This window comes from Oryzias melastigma, linkage group LG7, assembly GCF_002922805.2.
Source record: "Oryzias melastigma strain HK-1 linkage group LG7, ASM292280v2, whole genome shotgun sequence".
Taxonomy (NCBI): Eukaryota; Metazoa; Chordata; class Actinopteri; order Beloniformes; family Adrianichthyidae; genus Oryzias; species Oryzias melastigma.
The window spans coordinates 5,392,700-5,414,870 of NC_050518.1; the positions used below are offsets into that span (position 1 = coordinate 5,392,700).

The following is a 22,171-nucleotide window of genomic DNA, read 5'->3' on the forward strand; positions in this document are numbered from 1 at the left end:
TTTTACCCCAAGTACCATAGTTCAACTATGTCAGAATTGGGATTAATATTTACTTTTGGTTAAATAAGTTTTAATACAAGAGGAGTAAAAATTTTACTTCAGAGACTAAAACAACAAAAAAAAGTTACTAAAATCTGAAGCCTCTACAGTAAATACATTAGAACATGATTAACTTTTGATTGAATAAGTTGGTAAAATAAAAAGCAAAATTATAAAGACATTTGATTATAATTTTTTTTTTTACTTGTTAAAGGTGCATAACCTTGAACTAAATGTGGCTGTTTCTTTTCTTCTTTTTAAAAATGTGCTCCATCTTGGCTTTGAGTGATTATAACTTTCATATTTGATCTTTAAACCTTGTTTTTATTCTGCTGATTATCCATAGGGAGATATGAATAATGTATTCAAAAATATTTTTTTCTTTTGCTATTCATTAAAAATAATTTAGTATCCACAACTCATTATGTTTTGTTTGAAGATAACTCATTTGAAATAAGCAAAAGATAAATTAATTAAAATAAAAAAGAAACAATGGTACAAATTTAAAAAAATGTATTAAAAAAAGACATATTTAGAATGGTGTGAGCTCAATGTGTGGAACAAACGATGTGCATATACAAACACAAACGAAAATATTCTTTATTCAGTGATTCAATGTTATCTTTCAGGTGTGTTTCAGATTTTATGATAAACCTTAAAAGTCTAATGCCCTTCCCTTCTGCTAAAACATCTTTATCAAAATCCAATTTTGTTGAAGTTTATTTCTTTTCATCGTTTTTTTAAAGAGAAAATAAATTGAGTTTTAAAAAACACATTCATATCTTTATCGTGAAAAAAATCCCACAAATGTTGGTAAAACTTGTAAATGAAAGAACTCCAAACTCCTGCAGACACAAAAAACAGACCAATAGACAGAATATTTTATCACAAACAGGAAAATTCCTCTGGACAGGGAGCTTGGTAAATATAAACATCCTGCAGTGCAAACCACGACTGAACTGACATTTGATTCATTGTGCAAAAGTTTGTAAAAATAGTATTAAAGTATTTTTCAATATAAAAGATCATAAAATTTATTACAATCATTTTTTTACAATATATACACAGACCCAAATGCTCAACTAAAGATGTGTGTCCTTTCAAAAACATTTTCCAGTTCAAAAGATTTTTTCCCAAATTAAATTCTTGTTTCACATTTTTGTCTGTCAGAACTATTATGCATATCAAAGAGGCAGATAAAAAAATTATATTGCAGTGTGTTTGAATCTAGGGATGTCGAGGGATTCATATGATCCTTTGCGGCGGTTTGGATCAGAGTATTCTCCAATAAAAGATCCATCCTCGTTGAATGCGTCGTCGTCGTCTTCTTCTGTGTAGTTTAAAACGCTGTTATCATCCAGGGGGAAGAAAGTGCAATCCTTCTGCTGCTTTTTTTCACTGGTATCAACAATAAAAGAAGGCATTAGAATCTAGCAGAAAACAGAAGCGTACATATGTTCAGTTCACTATAGTTAACAACACAGCTCCAGATATTTATGCTTTTTTAAGTTTAATTTTAAAAAAAGCTACGCATAGAAGCAGCAGAAAATCTGGTATTCTTAAATAACTTTTGGTGAATAGTTTTTGTGCAAACAGAAACAGACTTCCAATTACAAAATAAGTTCTTATGGTTTTATACATCACAACAGGATGCAGGGAGGGACACATGCAGCCGGCAGCACAGCAGGGAGGGAGCAAAACGGGAGTTGGGAGGGCTTTCTACAATCACTTCGCTAATTGCTAATTGCCAAGGCTCCAGTTCCAAAAGCAATCTCAAATCTCTTTACAGCAGCTATGGAAATTGTCTGGGTGCAGTGAGGAGATGTGAAGAGTGTGTGTGTGTGATGGGGTAGGCTGGGGGTGAAGACTGTGACTGGCGAAAGGTGGAGGGGAGGGTTGGGACATATGGAATCCCAGACAAACAGCCTGTCATTCCTGGTATTCCCAAGGGCTCCAGAGCGGCAGGAGATTAGATGCCAATTTACAGCTTGGACTCCAGCCAGCTCTCAGGTATCTCGCCAACCGACAAAGGGTGACCCCAAAGATTAGATGTATTTTCTTTGTCCTTTTTCCAGCTTCCTAAGCTAGATTTTTAAAATGGCCTTTTTTTGTTTTGTATTTCTGACACAAACTGTAGTATGTTCACAAACAAACAGGTGTCTGTGACATCCATTCATCTTAAGTTGTGCAGGCGTGACAGTACCTTGATGCTACGTTCACACCAAACTCGGAAACTCACGTTCAAGCAGCCACAACCATGCGTGTGTAGAGGTTAATCTTTGTTCTATTCCTTCATTTCTGCTTTTTAATTAAAGTATGGACAACACAAATGTTCAAGCATATGGACAAATGTCAAACTCACAGTAAAATAACAGAGTTCCTTCTCCGTCTATCTTCATTGACAAAATCACAAACATGTTCTATGAATTACAGTGTTAATCCACTTATTCGCTGTTTCACGTATTTGCAGATTTTTGCCCCATCATGGAGAAATGGCATCAGCTCACTCAGAAGCAGCCAAAAAAAATCCTGATATGCTGAAGAAGATAATCGCGGAAGATAATTATTTACGTTGATAAATGTTTTATTTTACTTCCTGGAAATATTACGTTTATTTTAATTTAGATATTTTTTAGATGTTTTTAACAATAAGGATCATTTTTCTGTCTTAGTATTGTGAGAATAGTTTCTTATTTAGTTGAATACTATTTCATTTTGAAAATGCTTGTTAGGATATTCCCATTTTGTTGGAGTGTGCACATGTGCAGGAGAAAGATGCGTTTTATGATGTGTATGCGATCACGTTCTAAACAACAAAAACTGTTTAAACATTCAATTTGTTTCCAAACAAATGTATAAATCTGATAGAAGTTACCAAAATGGAAATTAACCAAACAATGAACAATTCTTATATAATTTCAAAATTATAAAATGCCACTTATAATGCGTTGCGGGTTGTGTTGAAAGCATTCGCGTTCATGCGTCGCTACACAAGCTTTTAATTCCACTTTCAGACTCTACGTATAAAACATGCGGCCACTGAACACAAACTGAAAGTCAAACCAGATATTCTTTGACCAATCAGGGACTCTGATTAGGTAGTAATGTCTGGATGGCGTCCTTTTCAATTAATTGATTATGAAAAAGGAGTTAACATTTGTGGTTTATTAAAGCCGGAATTATAGTCTGTGACATCAAGTGTTTCATGAATTGGAATGGAGTAAATTTCGTGACGCTTTGATATTTTGTACTAAGCCCCTTTCAAATAAGAGTCTATGTGGGTTGTGATAGTCCAGTGTGAACACCACATGTGTTCAAGAATGCCCGTTTAGTACATAGCATTAGAGTCACATTCCACTTGACACTTGTGTCAAGCACAAACAGTCCTTTGAGCAGGGTTGTAGAAAAGAGCCAAGGTGCAAACTTAGATTACAAATTGGGTCTCCTTCACAGTGATTTTTAATAACCTATCTTATCTATCCTATTTCATAAGGATATTTCCCATGCAAGCCACATAGGGTCTGCATTTCAGCCCTTATCAATAGTCCTTTCTCTGACGACTCTAGAGGCCTGACGATAAGTGGCTGTTATCAAAGAGCAGTGGAATGCCACAGCCGCCTCAGCCCGCCCACAGTGACTTTGAATACAGTGATAAGACGGAGCTGAGAGCAGAAGAGCCCCGGCTCACTCCGCTATGGTCAGGATCCATCCCAGTCTCAGCTGTTTCCGTATAAAAAATAAAATCGTCATTCGTTTTTTACAACCAGGTAAGGAGTGATGAAGAGGCACATCACTGAACAGAAAGTAATGACATTTGTTTCACCGTTGAACCAAGCTGATTTGCTTTGCCGCCAGAAAATTTCAAGTACCATCTGGCCTCCTCCCCTCCTCATTGTTAAGGGTTGCTAAATTTGTTTAAAAATATCTGAGGGAGCGCTTCTGCACATCTGCCATCCCAAACTAAACGTAAAACACAAAGATTCATCAAGAAAAAACGTTCAAGCAATAATCCCCTGTACCTGAAGTGGACAAAGGGGAAGAGATGTTATTCACAGCTCCCTTAGTGGAAAATAATCTGAAGCTTAATTATCACTTGTAAGCTCCCCAGACACATGGCATACCGGAGAGCGGTCTATTGCCTTTGGAGATTCAAGGGGCACGAGAGAGCCCTGAGCACAGGTCCAGGCCAGGAAAACATCATCATAGTAAAGCTAAGGGCACTCTGGAGGGAAAGTGCTGTGAACAACCTCAGCAAACCAACCATGACAAGCATTTTAAGCAGACAGCTGGAGTAAAAATCTGCTCTGACTCACAAAAACATGTGTAAAAGACCCAACAGTTCTATCACAGTATTAGTGTTTTCTTCTTTTTAACTATAAATCTCACTTTTTTCTCTGGTCTACTCTTTTTGGCAAGCAGTAAAAAAGATACAGAGAAACTTACATAAACAAGAAACACAAAACATACATCTGAGAATAATAATTTCCCTGATTTTCATCTACTCTTTAAAATAAAAAATGCTAACAGTTTCACCTCAACCCCATTCTCTGAATCTAGGTCAGCCTCTTTTTCTCTGAAATTAAGTCAATTTCTATAAGCAGTAATAGAAGTCTTTCTCTGAATTTCGTGAATGTGCGTTCAAAGAGCTTACGTAGCTGCGTCTGTAACACGCTCCTTTGTATGAATTCCAAAAAGGAGACAAAAGACAAATAATTAATGAGGATGACATTAATGGTTTTTGGCTTTGATTAAACCCCATGTGTTAGCGGTAAATAATGATGCTAATGGTCTTGTTCAGTCTTTTAACAGTCACTCTTTAGTTGTCCTCAGTGGTAAATAGTATAAGTAATGCTAATGAAAATCAGCTTTTTACAGTAAATTAGGCCCACATTAAAATTCAACATTCACACTACATTCATGAGAAACTGCCCATGAAGTGTAGCTTTTATGTAAATGATCTCATCTGGAGGTTCATAAACTCCAACTAAGAGACTTTTTAATGATTTAAAATAAACTTTAGGACCTGCTTTTTGTTAAATTCAATTCTTAAAGATCCATTTGCTTTATCTCTTGATTTTTTTTTTACAATTTTAAAATTATTTAAATTAATACAGTTTTAGGTAGTATAAAAAATCTGTCATTTTTCTAGGACAGATTTTATAGGTTGGTGTAGAGTAAGCCTGCCCCCACAACCCATCATCCCTTTGTTTACACTCTCCTGCTAGCTTACAGCCCCTCACACCCCCAACCTAACATTACTGGAGCAATATCGGAGCTATACGGACGTATGAGGAGAACAGAGACGTTCATGGATCTAGTCGTCTACAAGTGGATGCATCAGAATGAAGCTTTTAGCCTAATTTAAGTTTATACGTCACAGCTACAAGCTATATCCAACAATATTTTTTGTCTGCTCCTGATTGAAAAAAATTTGAATAGAGAGATACTCCGAAATTTAATTTTAAGCTTAATTTTCTTTATACATGTCCTCATTATTATAAAAATGCCACAAAAACATGCTAAAACACTATTTTGATCTGAATAGCTTTTTCAATTTCTTTGCAATGAATACGACTGTGGTTTTTTTTTTTTTTTTTTGCTAATCCATAAAGGATAAGAGATGTTTGAGCAAACATTCCTCCACCATCTTCTTCTTTTCATCCTGCTGCTGATGAGTCCTTGACAGATACATGATCTTTTTTAAATCCAATGACAATAAAGGGACATCACTGCTTTATTCCAAACAATGAAGAATATTTCTTTTTCTGATGTTGAGGACAGTCTTTCATTTTTTTTGACCTCCTGTTATTAGTTGATGACTATTTCACATCTAATGGAGTCCCCAGCTTTTCTAAAGTACAGTAGTCTTCTCTGCCCAGCATCAATCATTATCTAAGTGCAAAATTTACCCAGTTTTTGTCAGATGCATTTGATAAAACACCATTCTTGACTCTAAACCACAATGGTACAGCTGACAGTTCTTTGTTCAGCTCAGTAAAGCTTCTTCATCTCAATATTTAAAGTAATCTATAAAACTATTTTCAGCTGAAAAATATCTCAAAGCAGAGTTTTTGGTTATCTCATAGTGGCTGTTGGCTGTGTGTAGGACTGGAGAATTGGGGAACTGGGGTTTCCCAGGGGTTGCAATGAGCTGTGTGAGCCCCTCACCCTTCATGCTACTGTGTAGCCACCGGGGGCGCCCTAGTTTCCCTGTGCCTGTTCCCAGCCCGGATAAAATACAGAGTTGTATCAGGAAGATCTCTGATGTAAAACTCTCTGTTAAACCAAATGTAGAATTCAGTGAAAGCTGATTTGCTGACGGGATAGGCCAAAAGATGAGCAACTTATGTAACTGTTAACTAAGAAAGATATCACAATGGTTCTTCATGCTGGATTTTCTCTTGCTTAAATCACACTCAATTGACTTTTTTCTTTTTTAAAGCTAAAACGAACCCACACCCCTGACTGTCCACAACTCCCAACGTGTCACATGGGACCAACAATGGGCTTCTAGATGATTTAAAATTCATCTAAAGTGGTTCTTACGGTCAGACGACTCATTGCATCTCTGAGCTTTTACAGGTTTTCAACTTTGTTCTTTTTCTCAGATCTTCAGGTTGGTTTTTATTGGTTGTCTCCTCTAAGTACAGAAAACTCCTCCCAAATATGGACTGCTCTGCCACCGTCTGTACTCCATAAAGACGGGAGTGATTTTAAAAAGACAGCTGATGATTTTATTGTCTTTCTGTTTCCATGAGTTTGATTTTATGTTTATTTTTTGTTTTATTTTCTATTTTTAGAATGTTTTTATATTCCGTTTTATTTTCTTTTTGTATTTATAACCTCCTGCCAAAGTTAATTTACATTTTTTTTATAAAAAGAGCAATTTAGACAAACTTTATTTACTTGCTTTGTTATTCGAGCCAGTGTTTGTGGAAAATAATCTCCACTTTACCTTGAAAAGGCTCTCCAAAAAAACGAAAGAAATAAACCACATCAGCTCATGCAAGGCATAGTGATGGAGGCATTATTACACCCAGACAGCTCAAACGACTTAGAGCCAGGGGCTTCACCCAGAGGCTGCATGGAACATGCATTTGAGATTTAAATGTTTATAAATCTCAATCTGAAGCTAAAAGTGGAAGCCAAGACAGCACTTCTTAAGTATAAATTCAGAGATATTTATTGTATTAATGTATATATTGTAGATTTTGGTGTTTTATAAGTCATACAAACAATATTGAACACTTTTAGTGGGCTACTTTCAACCAGACAGTGTAGGATTTATCATTTTATTCTGGTTCTCTAAAGTAATGTACCTAAAGAAGAAGAAGAAGAAAACTACCTTGAAATGAATGCTTGACTGTTATCACCAAAAAGCAACCATGCCTTGTAGGCTGTGCTCTGTGAGCGTGGTCTCCAGGGTCGCCTTAGCCGTTCTGTTTCACCATGACTTTTTCTTCATCTCTTTATCTATTTCTCTCCGTGCTCCACAGAGAGCCACTTTTCCCTCACTTTAAAGGTACCTCTTCTCTGGAGTGCACCATTGAAATTATACAGATAAAAAATGAAATATGGGGGTAAAAGATACAATTTGCGGATTGTTATTTAAAGTTAGAGCTTCAATGCAACTTGTAATAACAAAGCTGCATTGTTGTACCACTCTTTGTCCCAACTTCTTTTATTTCATTTGAAGCTCCATTACCAAAGTGATCAAACATATCTATTGTTCTTGAGAAAGTTCCTGCTCTGTCTGGGCAAACTGAAGTCAAAAGTATCAGCCAAATGGATCTACAAATGACCACCAGGGGAAGGCTTTTGCAAAAATAAGGATATTTTTTTTATGAAATAAGTAACAAGCACTTATAGAGCATCAATAGATTTCAAAAAAGCTATCTCGCCCACTTGATGACAAAAAAAACTACAAAAGGTATTTTTATATGAAATGAAACTAGGGCTGGGTGTCATCAATAACTGCCTGGATCGATTCTATTCCAATTTTTTTCGATTCTTCTAAACCTCTCAATTCAATTTACACATTTCGACACATTCATTTAGAAATACAATAATAATCTAAATATAAGTTTTTTTAGATTTTCATATTAATCTGCAACAGTTCACATACTGTAAAATGTATTAGTTGAATAATATTGAGATTGTTAAAACAATACAGTTTTACATGGTTTCTCAAACGGAGAAGCTCCAACAATTTTTCTGGCTCTCCTAGAGGGTGTTTCAGTTTGGCCACTAGGTGGCAATCCCACTATAGCATTACATCTTATTCCAGAAGAAGAAGAAAGTATGAGCAAAAAATGGTGCTGATTTGTTGGTGAGCCCTGATGAAAGGTGAATAACAAGCACATCACACCAACACGTGCAACACACTAACAACTAGAGTGTGGAGTAAGGCGTGCATCATAAGTGTGTGTAACCTTCATTATCCCTACATATACTTCAAAATTCCATTACACGAGAATCAAACGTTCCATTTTCATGACACCTCTTGACTTCAATGTAAGACACATCTTCCCTCCTCTGAAGATGGGGCCACTCTTCTCTATGATCCTCTACAGACCCAGACAACCCAAAAATCAGCATCTGTACGGCTCCACCCCCCATATAGTAGTATGTGACTACGGCTTTAGGGGAACATGGAGACTCACTCACAAACCCTCCAAGGTGTAAAGTTGTAAAAGCATATAACTAAATGGGAATAAAGCCTAAGATAAGCTAAGATCTGCAAACTATCTAATCTAAATCCGTGTGTTACCTATCCCGTTAAATGTTGAGAACACGGGCTTCCAGGTTGATCCTGGTAAAACTCATGAATGCGTGGTTTGCTTATAGAGTGGGAAGAGAAACATTACTGTGATATTTGTCATCCAGAATACATTCAAACTTAAACTTACAATGTTGAGATCAATACAGTGTTATGGATTACAGGAAAGAAGAAAACAAATCTCATTATATCATCACTTTTCTGCTCTACAGCTGTTCCATGCTGTGTGGGCGTGCAGCTCACCTGCATTCATCCATCATTCCTTGTGACTCCGTGTCACAGTGGAGATCCTCCTTCTCTTTCACTGCAAAAATGGCAAGGTCAGTGTAAAAGAAAACAGAAAGTTTGGGGATTTTTTTTTTTTTGCTTACATGCATACTTGTTTAGTAGATACAAACACACTCCAAAATCAATCTCCCACAACAACCTTTAAGCTGAACTTTTTTAGAAAGTGAAACAAAGAACAGTATCTGCACTTTTAAAGTAAACATTTCAGCACAAGTCTTTTCTCTTCCCACTGGGAATCTGCAAAGAGGTCTAAGGTATTTTGGCACACAAAGAAAACCAGAATGGTAAAAAGGGGAGGTCAAACAAAGAGTTAGACCAACAAAGAGGTGATAGATAAAGCTGAATAAATAGTTGGAGTCTTTTGTCAAAAGATGGTGTAAATTAATGTTCCTGAAAGAGACAGAAAGGTACTCAAAGCAACATAATTATGACTGAAAGAAGTTTATACATTTTGCACAGGAAAGGGATGGGAAGAGTGGAACATTCCACATGGGAACTTTGTCAAATTATCACGTTAATCATGATTAATTACTCACAAACTAATTAGTACGTCATTTTTGAATCGCTTTTTAATTGCAGTTTCAATCTATTGTTTTATTCTTTTTTCTTCTTAATTGTTTAAAATCCCCAAAAATCCCCTCAGTGGTTTAAAAATAAAGGTTGGAAGTATTTTATAATCAAAATTAAATTTTGATCTTTTATTGTGTCACAATGTCACAAATTTAAATGAAAATAACCAAATTCACATTAAGTATATATGTTGGATTAAAAATAGATTAATTTGAAAATGTATGGCAGGACAGTACTCGGTAAATTATTATTATTTTCTTCTTAAATTTCAACAGCCGCTGAAATAATTACAAGGACAATTACAGAGAAAGTTATTTTGCATTATTCTAGACCGTAATTATAGTCCTAATTCCAATACTATGTTGCAGTTTAGTTTTATTGCAGCTGTTGTTCCTATTATAGTAAAACCACAGTGATCCCACGCCACATTGCAATTCATTTTTTTTCTGTTTTTCAGATTTTTTTTTGTGCAATTTTGTATGTTTTTTTAGCTCACTGATTAGCTGTTGACCTTGTCAATCAATCTCCTTTGTGCCTCCTGAACAGAATGCATTCAGTTTGACATATTTATAAAGATCTTTGATAGCTATCCGACCTTCATTTTATACAACGGGATTTATTTTTCTACAAAATTTGAACTTTGAGAGTTTAAGCAAGTGAGAAAATTATAAAAATATTAATATCTGTCTGAGAAAATTGTATTAAGTGTGTAGAAAGGAGTTTTACAGCCTTAAAACATCTGTAATCCCACTTTGCTGATTTCACCTATCGCCGGTTATTGTTGGAATGTAACCTCCAGGATAAATGAGGGATGGATGTACTGGACATTCACAAGAAGTTAAATAAATTCAAACTTTTTAGAGGAAAGTCGTGGTTTATGTCCTCAAGCTAGCTGACAAGGATCACATTCCTGAGCTGACAAATCTTGTTGTTCATAAACAGAACATGTAAGCTTACCTGCATATTTGCCACCTTTTTTCTTCATTAGACAAAAAAATATGAGTGCAACAATGACAAGCAGGGCCAAAGCACACATGGTCCCTATAATCCAGCCCGTCGTTGAAGCGTCCTTTGGGTCTTCAATCTTACCTGAAAATGATAAATATTAAAAGACAGATTTTAGTCTTCTTTTTGGAACTAAAATTTTATTTTTAATAGCACAAAACTGTATTTTCTCAGGCTTGAAGAGTTCAAAAACAAACAATTCTAGCATCTAAACTAATGTTATCATCACTAAAACCCTAGCACTATGTCAGCTCTAAACACTACTGACAGCGACCTATTTTCCCTCACCTTTGATTTGTGTCTGGATTACATCTTCGAAAAAGCTAGCATTATCAAGTAGTTTCTTGGCCATGAGGCGTACAGTGTACTTCGTCCCAGGTTTGAGCCCATCAATGATGTGGAAACTTTGAGAAACGTTTATAGCCTCTGAGAAATGCCATTTACCATCACCTATACAACCAAGAACGCACAGGGAGCATTTTGTTTGAGCAGCAATACAAAAACAAAGTTCCTAAAGACCCACTCCAATCAGAATGGTCTATTAATTATGATTAGGACGTTTCAAAAGCTGTCATTTTATAGGAGTTCATCAGATAGTTGTGGGCGGGACTGTTGGTGAGTAAGCCTTCCTTCATTTCCCATCATCCCTTTGTTTTCATTCTCTACCACTAGCTTGCAGCCCCTCACAACAAAAATGGCGAGCAATATCAAGGCTGTACAGCAGATTCACCCCAATTTGGATAATAAGATATTCAAATGTAGTTTTATTCTAATATTTTCTCCATCAACTGCTACAAGAACATGTTAAAACACCAGTTGGAGTGGGTCTTTAATTGCTTCCATAGCAGAATCCTTGTTAAATTGGTGCACTTTCTTGTTGCATGAAAGAAATTTCAACAGCTCCAACATGCAGAATTTCAAATGTCGCTTCAAAACTCTGCAAATGTGTCACTCAAATTCCCATAAATATAAAGCAAGGTGGGGACAGAAAAAAGTAGCTTACGGTTATTCATATAAGCCACATAAAGCTGCAACTCCCTCTGCTCTTCTGTGGCAGTCCAGCTGATTTTGGCAAAGGTGTCACTCACATAAGAGCTTATGTTCAACAGGGCTGGAACTGATAAAGAAAGAAGAAATGGAAGGGGAGAAAAAAGTCAGGCAGGCAGAGAGAAAAGGAGATGGAAAGCAGGAAAAGAGGATTAGTAAAGGCAAATAGGATCCCCCGCAGCTTGAGAACTGGATCTTACAGAAACCCTTTAAGGCGACAGTTCAAAAGACAAGTCTGGGCCTTTGACTTAATTGAGAAGAGTTGGATTTTAGTTCATAAAGAAAAGATGTATAGATTGTAGACAAGACTGACATCTAGTCTGCACTCATTTTTAACAAAAGCTGGCATTTCCTGACAACCCGCCCACTACCAGGAGATATGAGAACAGATTGAAACCACTCCGCATGTCAAATCCTATTGTGACTTGAAAGTTCACATGTATCAAGATGGGATCACATGAGCATCACAGGCTGTGCATGTGAGGAGTGTACCTGCAGGAGGAGGAGGAGAGAAATAGCATGGGATGGAGGTGGAAACACAGAGATGTTAAGGTCTGAAAGGGGAAAAACAGAGAATTTCTGACAGATCCTCTACTGTAGGGTGCAACGAGGGAGCTCTATAGACTACATCAAGTCAGAGATGGAAGTGGGAAAGATGTGTGATTGGGAGTAACTGCCCAACTAAAACATATTCTGCAGCAGAACACCACTGAAGCAGGCACTGCTCGATAAATCCAGATTGCAAATGGAAAGCACGGCTGTCACTGTTGCTTTAAAAAATACATTTTCTCTCTTTTTTTCTAAAATTGCCTTCAGGAATCATGGAGATTGTACTTGTACAACCATAAAAGGCTAAATTTTGCCAAGGCGACAACTGGTTGCACGCTACAGTGACACACCAACAACCTTGTCTATCTCTTGCAGCGCTGCAATGCTGAATAACTATCAGCTGCCAGTGGTGATATATGCTGCTCTGAGGCAGGGGCCACAGCTGGAGATGGGGGGACACATTTTCACGGGGAAGGAAAGAAAATTAACTACAACCAAAGATTATAGAAATATCAAAAGCTAGCTTTAGGCTGTAAAAACCCTCACAAAACAGGGATAATCAAACAAGATGAAACCGAACCGCAACTTACCTCATAAATCAAGTTTATTTTTTTTTTTTTGTCTTCTAGTGTATTAAACCGACTGATCTCATATTTAAAAAAAACTACTCTTTGCAGTGATTGTTGCATGCCGTGCTGATCACAGAAAACATCAAATCAGAGCTTGATTTTTCCGGCTTTAAATTTAACTTTTTGGAGAAAAATCCCACTGCAAGTTTAGAGCTGAAAACAATGTAGGTGTTCAAATGCTGTGCCAGGAAGCAGATAATTTAATCTCTGGAGGAGTATTTTTTTTTTTTTTTACTTTTGAGGTATGTGCTCCTTTGTGCTTTTTTGTTTAGTTTGCAGCATGCTTTGCCTTGACGGCTTTGTTATCTCATGAGATCTGATGGCAAAAAAAAGCAATTTTTCTCTGTTCTTTTTTAGCTGTTAGCGATTCTCTAACTTTTTCATCCTCTAGTTTCTTTTGGTTCAAACAGTGTTTCTGTATTTTGTTTCTGTGGTTCAGTTTTCTCCGTGTTATACACTTTTAGGGTAAAGACATACTGACACACACAAACACAAACCTGTTTGTCTGAAATTTCTCTAGATCGTTATATATTTTCCTTTGAATTAGAGTTCATTTAGTCCAAAAAAAAAGATAAATAATGAAGCTACATTCCATAAATTGTATGGATTACTTTTGTTTCTGTGTCACTCTATTCCTGCCTGTTTTATCCCTTGATTCAAGAAGGGCTGTCTGTGTGCTGCTGGGCTCCATAAATCTTTCTGCACTGCATTGTGACTAACATGTCCCGAGGGCAGCTCTTTGAAACAGCTATTTTATCTGCCTATGGAGCCCGTGCTAAACCACATCTGCAAACAATGCAACTAATGGCTTTCAGACTGGACATCTGCAGATGTAAAGAGGCGGAGCTTCACAGCTAAAGATGGAAAAGTCGTTTTTTATCATAAAGAGGAAGAAAATGTTATATTATTGTTTCACCCCTCTGTACAAAAAAAGGTGCCACACATACTGAGAGCTACAGTGATGATTATAAAATTATGATAATTCATGCGGAACATGATGATAAAAAGGCAAAGACTTAGGCCTGTCACACAGCCACTATGTACATTTTGGATGGATGAAAATTGGCCATATGTGAATGTATGTGGACAAAAGGGAGACGATTTGTGTTTTTTTATGTGAAAATTTCCCAGATCTATCATGAAACAACCACAGAAGAAGTAGGATTAAGCCACGCAAAGAGCACGTAAACCTCATTGAATTGGTTCCCTTTGACATTCAGAGCACTGAGCGAGATCAGCACCATGATCAGCACCCAAACGGACCCTCGTGATGCTTTTCTCTAATTACAGAGTCTGATTCCCCTTATTAGCACCAGTTCTAAGTCAGCTGCTAGCTGCCCACCAGTGGAGGGACCCCCGCCGAAAAGGGGTCCCCACCCCCCACAGTTGCATCCCCGTCTGCTGTACTAGGCCCCATCACGCGACCTGCCTTCTGTGCGCCACTGGACAGCAGCGAGAGACCTGACCCTCTCACCAGACAAGTCGGACAGGGGGAGTGGAAGACCTCCACTTGGTATAGACTGCTGGAGGTGTGAAAGATCGGCCAATTTTATATACATGTCACACAATACGTGAATTATACATTGATTTTTGTGCTGTTTAAATGCAATTGTAGCGTTCCACCCTTGGAAACAACTGTGATAACTTGTTTTGACCCTTTGGTCACCCAACTTTTATTTGGAGTGCCTCTTCTCAAGATAACAGAGTTCTTCTCCCAGAAGGGGCAATAAAGTTGTCTAAAACCTCTATTTCCCACTCGGATGTTAAGTCATTAAACTCGTGATAACCTGGCCAGAACCCTGGCTATTTCACATTCCAAACTCTGGTTAATTTCAACCTGTCACCTTCAAAGGATCTTTTGGTTCCAGCAGGTCGACCCCTGCGGAGTCTGCAAGCATTCCGGACAGACACTCAAAGTCCTTTGTTTGAAACACGTGACCCTTCGTAACTTTTCTTATGTTTTAAAACACAGGACTGTTGTTAATTGGATCTAACATGTAAAACATCTCTCCACAGCTCCAAGAAAAATGGTCTATTATTACATGTGTGTAATCAAACCTTTATTCCTAACAGAAGAAGATTCACAACTACTTTGAGGTTAAGATCCATAAAATCATGTGTAACCGTCAAAGCATGGAGAATTGATTTTCTGTGTTTGTGTGGACTTTGGGAAGCGTTTTATGTTGCCACACACATGATTCATATACACATATAGGGTTGTCCAAACTTTGTTTGATAGAAACCTCTTTCGTTGTTAATTCAGCATTAGGAATAAACACATCCAGGGACCAGAATAAAGTTACGCCCCTGATATTTGCATATCCAGAGCTCATTGGGACATGCAAATTTCCTCCACACTGACAAATTTGTTTAAAATGTGATTTTCATTTTCCTTCGAGTTAAATTTGGCTGAATTTGAGGAACAACACAAACCTTAACAATAGGATTAGCAGTTTGTGGTTATCATGACCTTTCAAATTTTAGAAGAAGACACAACAGGAGTCACAGGTGGTTAAGAGCTACCAGTAAGTAAGAGCACATCAGAAGAATAGCTGCAGCAGCATAGTAATCATTATTTCATTGTCTAATCCAAACCAGTTAAATGTTGTAAACCAATTCCACCTGCTCTTAATAGCTACACATTGATGGTTAACATAATTACATTCTAAACACTGATTTTAAGGATATACTTCCTTAATTATTCACAAAACTAAGAAAAAAAACTGGTAAAATGGTTCAAATGCAACATAAAATCTAAAATCAAATGACCTTGAGATGCAAAGCTTTTGATTTTCTGGTTGAATGGTTGAATGGTGAATGGCTTGCATGGCGTGGAGCCCGATCACCTGGTGCTTTTCTGTGTGACGTGCGCATGGGCTCTTTTATGCAATTATGGATTTTTTTTCCTACAACACCAACCTCCTCCCAATGCCAAAAAATCAAGGCGGGATGTAGCTTTTACTGCCCCCTCCCAAAAAAAATATGATGGCTCTCAAAAATCCATAATGAACTAAAAAATAAAAATTAACCTTACAAAAAACAACCAAAATATAAAATGTAAGGCTGGACGGACAGAAAGATGGACAAATAAACAGACGTACATGGAAAATATAAATAATCACATGCAGTCTTAACCAGTATCCTGCTTGTGCCGGTCTCAAGCCCGGTAAGTGCAGAGGATAGTGTCAGGAAGGAGGAGGACCTGGTTGCAGACAAGATGACGGCTGAAAATCATCAGCCGGAAAGGAAGTCCAGAACTAGCCAGAACGAGCGTTACAGCTCAGGTGCGACGCAGAAGCGGTCTAGCTACAGCAGATGACTCCCTTTGGCTACTGGATGGCCGCAGGATCTTCAGCCGACCTCGCGAAACCCTGAACTCACGTAGGTTCACACGATAACCCGTCATTTATTACAATTTAGGTCGTTAATAGCTCCAACTTTGCAAAAAGTGCTGCGGCTCGAAAATTTGAACCCAGCGAAACAGAACCGGAGAACCAGAGAGGCCGGATCGCAGAGGTCAGACGTGATTGTATGCAGTGGATGGTTCCTCTCTCACTTTTAAAGTTACGTAGACTCCGGCGGTCGCATCAGAGCCGTAATTCTTGCCTTGGGAGCTCGGGTTACACGATCAACATTAATTCGCTGATCTTCAGAAAAAAGTAGCCTTTAGCTGGTGAGCAACACTTTATAGCGGCTTTTTACCGATACGCAACACTTTACATCAATGTGAAGTGCTGTATTTTGGTGCGAAGCTGCTTTACTCTGCGACAGGATAAGCTGAATATCCTTTATGAAATTAATCAAATGTTCACCATCTTCTGACACATTTGAAGCTAATCCTGAACACTACACCATTTATTTACATTAAAAAGTTTTATTTAAAGAAGCTACAACTCTGAAATCTTGTGGAATCGTTGTTTCCGGCTAATGATTTCCAGCTGCCATCTTGTCTGCCACCAGGTCCTCTTGTCAGGAAGAGCATTCAACATAAGACTTATAAGACATTTTCTTGGCTTTTTAGGGGGTCAGAGGGAAATGACAACCTAAACTCTCACCACACCCACAACTGCCCCATCTGATAATCTCCCTGCCCCCCCACACTGGTGCTGGCTAAATTCAGGTCTGTCAAAAACCATGTTTTATCTATCAGTTAATTTGAGTTTTCAAATGTCTCTGGGAATAAATGTATGCTTTTACGTCTATTTGTGTGGCCCGGTGATGGAGTGACAACCTGTCCCATCATTCAAAAATAACAATGTTAGGCTCCAGCTAGAAATGCAATCTTAACTAGGAAAAGTCAGATGTAGGAAGGAAATGTTGAACAAGCCTTGAACTGCACACTAACCCTGCTGAACACCTGAATCTAAGATGCTTAGAAACCAGTTTGACAGACACTCATGCTCGACAAGCCACTGAGGTCGAGCACATTTTTAGGGCTTTATCTGCAAACCAGCAGTCTTTGGGTGGGATTTGAAACTGGGAGGGGGGTTTCTGCTGGCAAAAAGAAATTCACTCACTCAGTGTAGGTAAAGTCTCGCCCTCCTTTGACTGTGGAGGTCCACAACTCGCTTTAGTGCAGGCTCTGAGGTGAATGCGGTAGCGGCTGCCCGAGTTTAATCCTGTAAGTCGCCACTGGGTGATGTCAGCTCCGGTGATGTTCATCTCTTGGGAATCAATCACCTCCTTCGTACTCTCATTTACTATAGACGAGGAGAAAAAATGTCAGGTCAGTTTATTTCAGAAGGAGCTTACAACAAATCAACGGCAAAAAAAGTCATCATTGTTGGGTCATAGTGTGTACTAATGGAACACAACTGTAGAGGGGTCAATGGTTGATGGGGAAGAAAGGCGAAGAGATGTCAAGCTAGCTCATGCGGAAGGAGAACATGGGAAATACAAGACGTGACAGGTAAACTGAAGAGGAATACATTATGAAATGCAGGAGAATGAAAACAAAATGTGGGTGGAAACAGGTCAAATAGATTAGAGATCAGGAAAAAAACAATAATAAAAATAGCAAATTAAACTTGTTTTGTAACAAACATATAAATTATAGTATGAAGCTGCAGAAACAAAATAAAAAAACACAAATCTGAAAAATAAATCAAGATTTTTTTCTAAAAAAACATGAAAACAGATCAAGTATTATGTCCCAAATTTAATCTAAAAACAGTCAGTTATTATTTAAATAATTTATTGAGTTTCAACACTGTTTAATTGATGTATTGGTGTTGTAAAAATCACTGCATATTTCCCATTTTTTGGTGAGAAATCAAGCAGGCTGCACTGACAGTACACCAATTTCTTTTTTATTCATGGAACAACCAATAACAATGCATTGAATACTCTTAAGTTAGGCAGTGATTCAAATCAAGCTCAGAAAAAATAAAATACTAACACCCACTGATTGTACACGTAAGAGTAGCTGCAAAGTCTGACATCTGATTTGAAAAGGAAAAAACACGGAGAAGGGGACAGGGTGTATTGAAGAGCTGGCCAGACTCCGTGGGTGCAGGTGGAGGCGGCAGCAGGGCTGTCTTTGCCTTCATAGCTCTCACAAAAGACCTCAGAAATGTCAGCCAAAGAGAGTTCAGGCTTTGAAAACTGAGTGTAGTGAAAGCCCCTCGCTTACTCTTTCAACCGAACTGTACACAAGTATGCGATGCATAAGGAAATACTCAGAACTAAAAAAAATATCAATGGAATTTACAGAATATGCACAAACACCATTTACTTATTTTTTGTTATGTGAATCTGTGCAAAAATGTAATCAGAAACAATGGGGGAAATGTTCACACACAAAGTGAGGTAGCCTGTAATAAGTCAGTGGTTGAGGACCGCAGTGGAGTGTTTGGTGTCAAACAGTGCCACCAACTGTCTAATATGTTAACAGAAATGAAAAGAAAGAGTGGTGAACTTTTTTGAAGGTTTTAAGACGTAAAAATCACAACCTAAGCTGTTTTATGTAGTGAAAACACCACCCTCTTTATTCTCTTTACTTCTCTGGCTTCTATTTCCTTTAGAATTATTCCTCTACTAACAGTAAATTCCTTTTGCAGCACCCATACTGCCCAGATAAAAACATATAATAATAATAATAATAAAAAATGCAGTGAAATGTGTAATGTGTACATACAGAGGTGGTACTGGAGGTGATAGCCGAAGAGGATGCCGTTTGTCTCCAGAGGTGGTCCCCATACCAGCAGCATAGAATCTGCCCTGCAGTCTGAGGCGGTTAAGGTGGGCAGCAATCCTGGTGCTTTGAAAGTAAAGTAACATTTGTAAGTCTACTGTGCCGTCAAATATATAAATACCACACATTACAGCAATATTTTAACAAATAAGTCTTAAATATCTTGAAAAGTTTCAAAGTAGTTTCAAAGTATTACAACACAATGAGGAGCTATAGTTTGACTCATGGTGCAGCACAGATTCATAACAGATATGTGGTATGCTTACCTCCTTCTGGAGTAGTGAAGGTGACAGGATCACTCATGGGGCCTTTCCCCTTCTTGTTGACAACCCTGACAGTGAGTTTGTACTCTGAGTAGGGTTTGAGCCCTGCCACAATGGCGTGACTCCTGTTTCCAGGAAAAGACTCCGACCGCTTTTCATTTAAAGTCTTCTCTCGATCCAGGAAATTTCTCGTTCTCACCCACTGAACCTATGAAATATGAAACATAGATAATGGTAAGCAACTAGACTAAAAGAAAGTTATAGTACTCTTCAATTGACGATATTTTTTTCTTGCCACTAATGTAGCTTTTCCAGTATTGTGAATAAGAATACAAATTTCACCAGTGAACACATTGGAAAAATGTTTACATTCATGCCTAAATCACCACAAAGACCTGTTTGTACCTGCTGTTGTCTTCAGATATTTATTTTCTTTACAAACTAGCATTTTAATTTAAAAATGTGATTCCTAAATAGATAAAAGCCTAAAATGACTCTATCCTAGACTAAATTTGAAGTTACACAAGTTTTAAAAATGTTGGCCACATTTAGCAAGCAAAGTGCAAGCAAAACTTTAGCTCTATGTGTGCAGAAGAAGAGAAGGTTTCTTTGTTGGGTTTGTCATCAGCAGATGGTGCACATTTGTTCCAAGACAGCGTCATTATTTTACTGAAAAAGGATAGCTAATAAAGAAAATTGACAGCATAAATAACAGCAGAGACACAACCTGGATGAGACCTGAAATGAAATTTCAGGTACACAAGGCGTCTCTGTGTGCACGTAACTTTATTACACTGACCCATGTTTTACAACCAATATCAATCACATATCAGTTCAGTTTTGCTGCTCAGCTGTAGTGTGAACAACATGATTAGAAAGGCTTGAGTGTAAAAATCTTTCATCAATAGCAGATGTCTGGAAGCCTGAAAGTGATTCAATGTGGCGCCCAACATAAACTGTTATGAAGTCAAACGATCAGCATGTTTCCTTTATTATACGAACCACTAAAAGATTGGAAATTAATAACTCTTTGTTTAAAGTTGTAATGGAAGATCAGAATGGATTTAACTGGAAATGTAAAATGGATGAAATCCCTGAATAGTAATATGGGGGGAGAGGGGTATATGAATTTCAAATGTTTAATTAATTAATGCAACAATAAATCTTTTTACTTGTATAAATTGGGCTTAAAAAGGGCTAAACTTGTTTCATTTCTGAAATTATCATCTAAACCCCCTACAGGTAGAAATAATGTATTACAGCTGAATTTTGTGATTGGTCAACTGATGCAAATCCAACATGAAATTTTGTGTCCGTTGCTCTACAGCTCCAGGATAAAGCACCGTCTTTGAAACTGTAATTGTAATGGTGAGCCATTAGCTTTAGCATGGCTCGTGGATGTATTGCCTTTGTCAAAAATCTACTGGCTTGCACAACTTTCCAGGGGAATTGGAAGTTAGGCAACAGTGGTTGAGTGCATGTGGACATTGAATCCAGAAAACTCTGTTCACTTGGAATTGTTTGCTAAATATGTTAACCTTTATTAGCTATGATGCTAGTGTCATTTTACCACTCAGACATGTTAATCTTGCAAACCCTCAGCTTTGCCAGGTGTTATGTCGAGATATGTATCCCCTGTCGCTGGTATTGTTGATTCATTTCGTAACACTCATATTACAGCCCCACTGTTGCATTGCTGAGTCAGCATCTTGAGCCAGCGGCTCGGAACAATTAGGTTCTGGACCATGGGTCCTCGGGAGAAGGTGGAGGAGAAAAATCCTCAACCTCCACTGAAAGTTCTGTGGTAAAACTGATAACGCTTAGCTCTGAATCTATCACTATGCATATTGAAGACCAAGTATGTAACTTCAAACTAACCCCACTGTCAACCACAGATCCACACCACCCCTCCCCCACTCAACCTTCCCCCTTTTTTGCATTTTGGGCTGAGAGTGGAGTCAGTCTCCAACTGTCCTGTTGTGTTACATTTTAAGCCTTGATCACTGAACTACAGAAGCTGAAAAAGTCCTACCTTGTTTTTTTGTTTGTTTTTCCCATTTTCTTGTGATAACGAAATCTGCAATCAAGATAAGCAAGTCTTTTTCTCGTGATAACAGGCCAAGTGATAGGCAGTCTATGCGTCATCCTCTAACCATGTAGAACGGCTTGGTACCCTCATCTGGTCACTGATGAAATTGATAACAACCACAGAATCACTGAACTGCAACTACGAGCGCAGCTGTAGCCGTGCCAACCTTCTCCTCAAATGACTGATTTGGAAATTGTTTATGACCGACGACATCAGCGTAGTCTCCGTCCGAGTTAGACCACGATTGAACTAATTAACTATAAATTGAGTGGTTCTTCTGGTATTCGACATTTTCTCTGACAGGTTGGTGTGGATTATAGAAAAATGAGAAAACGATATTTTTTGTTATCTTATTATCCCAAGATAATTAAATATGTTATCTCATGATAACGGCATCTTCTATCTCATTATCATAAGAAAAAAAAGTTGTTTTCTTGTCATAGAGTGATAGTAGATGTTATTACAAGAAAACAGGGAAAAAATAAGCAAGGTAGGCTGTTTGCAGATTTAGTTCTGAATCCATATTATGGGTATCACAAAGACAGACTGGCGACCAACAGTAGCCGGAACAGGCTTCAGCAGCCGAGTGAAGCCAAAGAGTATATAGGGTTAAGAAAATGAATGAATGTTTGTAGTACTCCCCAACCATTTTCAGAGTAAACTTACTTCATAACCCTGGAGATGACCTCGAACTGTAGCAGCTGGAACCTGGGTCCAGCT

General features: G+C 37.8%; 1 protein-coding gene across 5 annotated transcripts in view; it reads right to left on the reverse strand.

The window, feature by feature from the left end:
• The window catches only part of LOC112159569 (neural cell adhesion molecule L1-like protein), a 67,191-nt gene continuing 45,020 nt past the window's right edge, over nt 1-22,171 (reverse strand). For 2 of the 5 annotated variants that reach the window (XM_036212667.1, XM_024293728.2), the window contains exons 21-28: nt 19,366-19,570; nt 19,043-19,165; nt 17,424-17,606; nt 11,685-11,798; nt 10,970-11,131; nt 10,634-10,765; nt 9,062-9,122; nt 1-1,437 (exon numbers count right to left, since the gene is read on the reverse strand). In XM_036212667.1, the coding sequence (XP_036068560.1) occupies nt 1,245-1,437; nt 9,062-9,122; nt 10,634-10,765; nt 10,970-11,131; nt 11,685-11,798; nt 17,424-17,606; nt 19,043-19,165; nt 19,366-19,570 (1,173 nt within the window). In that variant the 3' untranslated portion in view covers nt 1-1,244. Of the gene's footprint in view, nt 1,438-8,809; nt 8,880-9,061; nt 9,123-10,633; nt 10,766-10,969; nt 11,132-11,684; nt 11,799-17,423; nt 17,607-19,042; nt 19,166-19,365; nt 19,571-22,171 lie in introns of all 5 variants that reach the window. The other 3 variants (XM_024293729.2, XM_024293730.2, XM_024293731.2) reach the window with 3 other exon arrangements.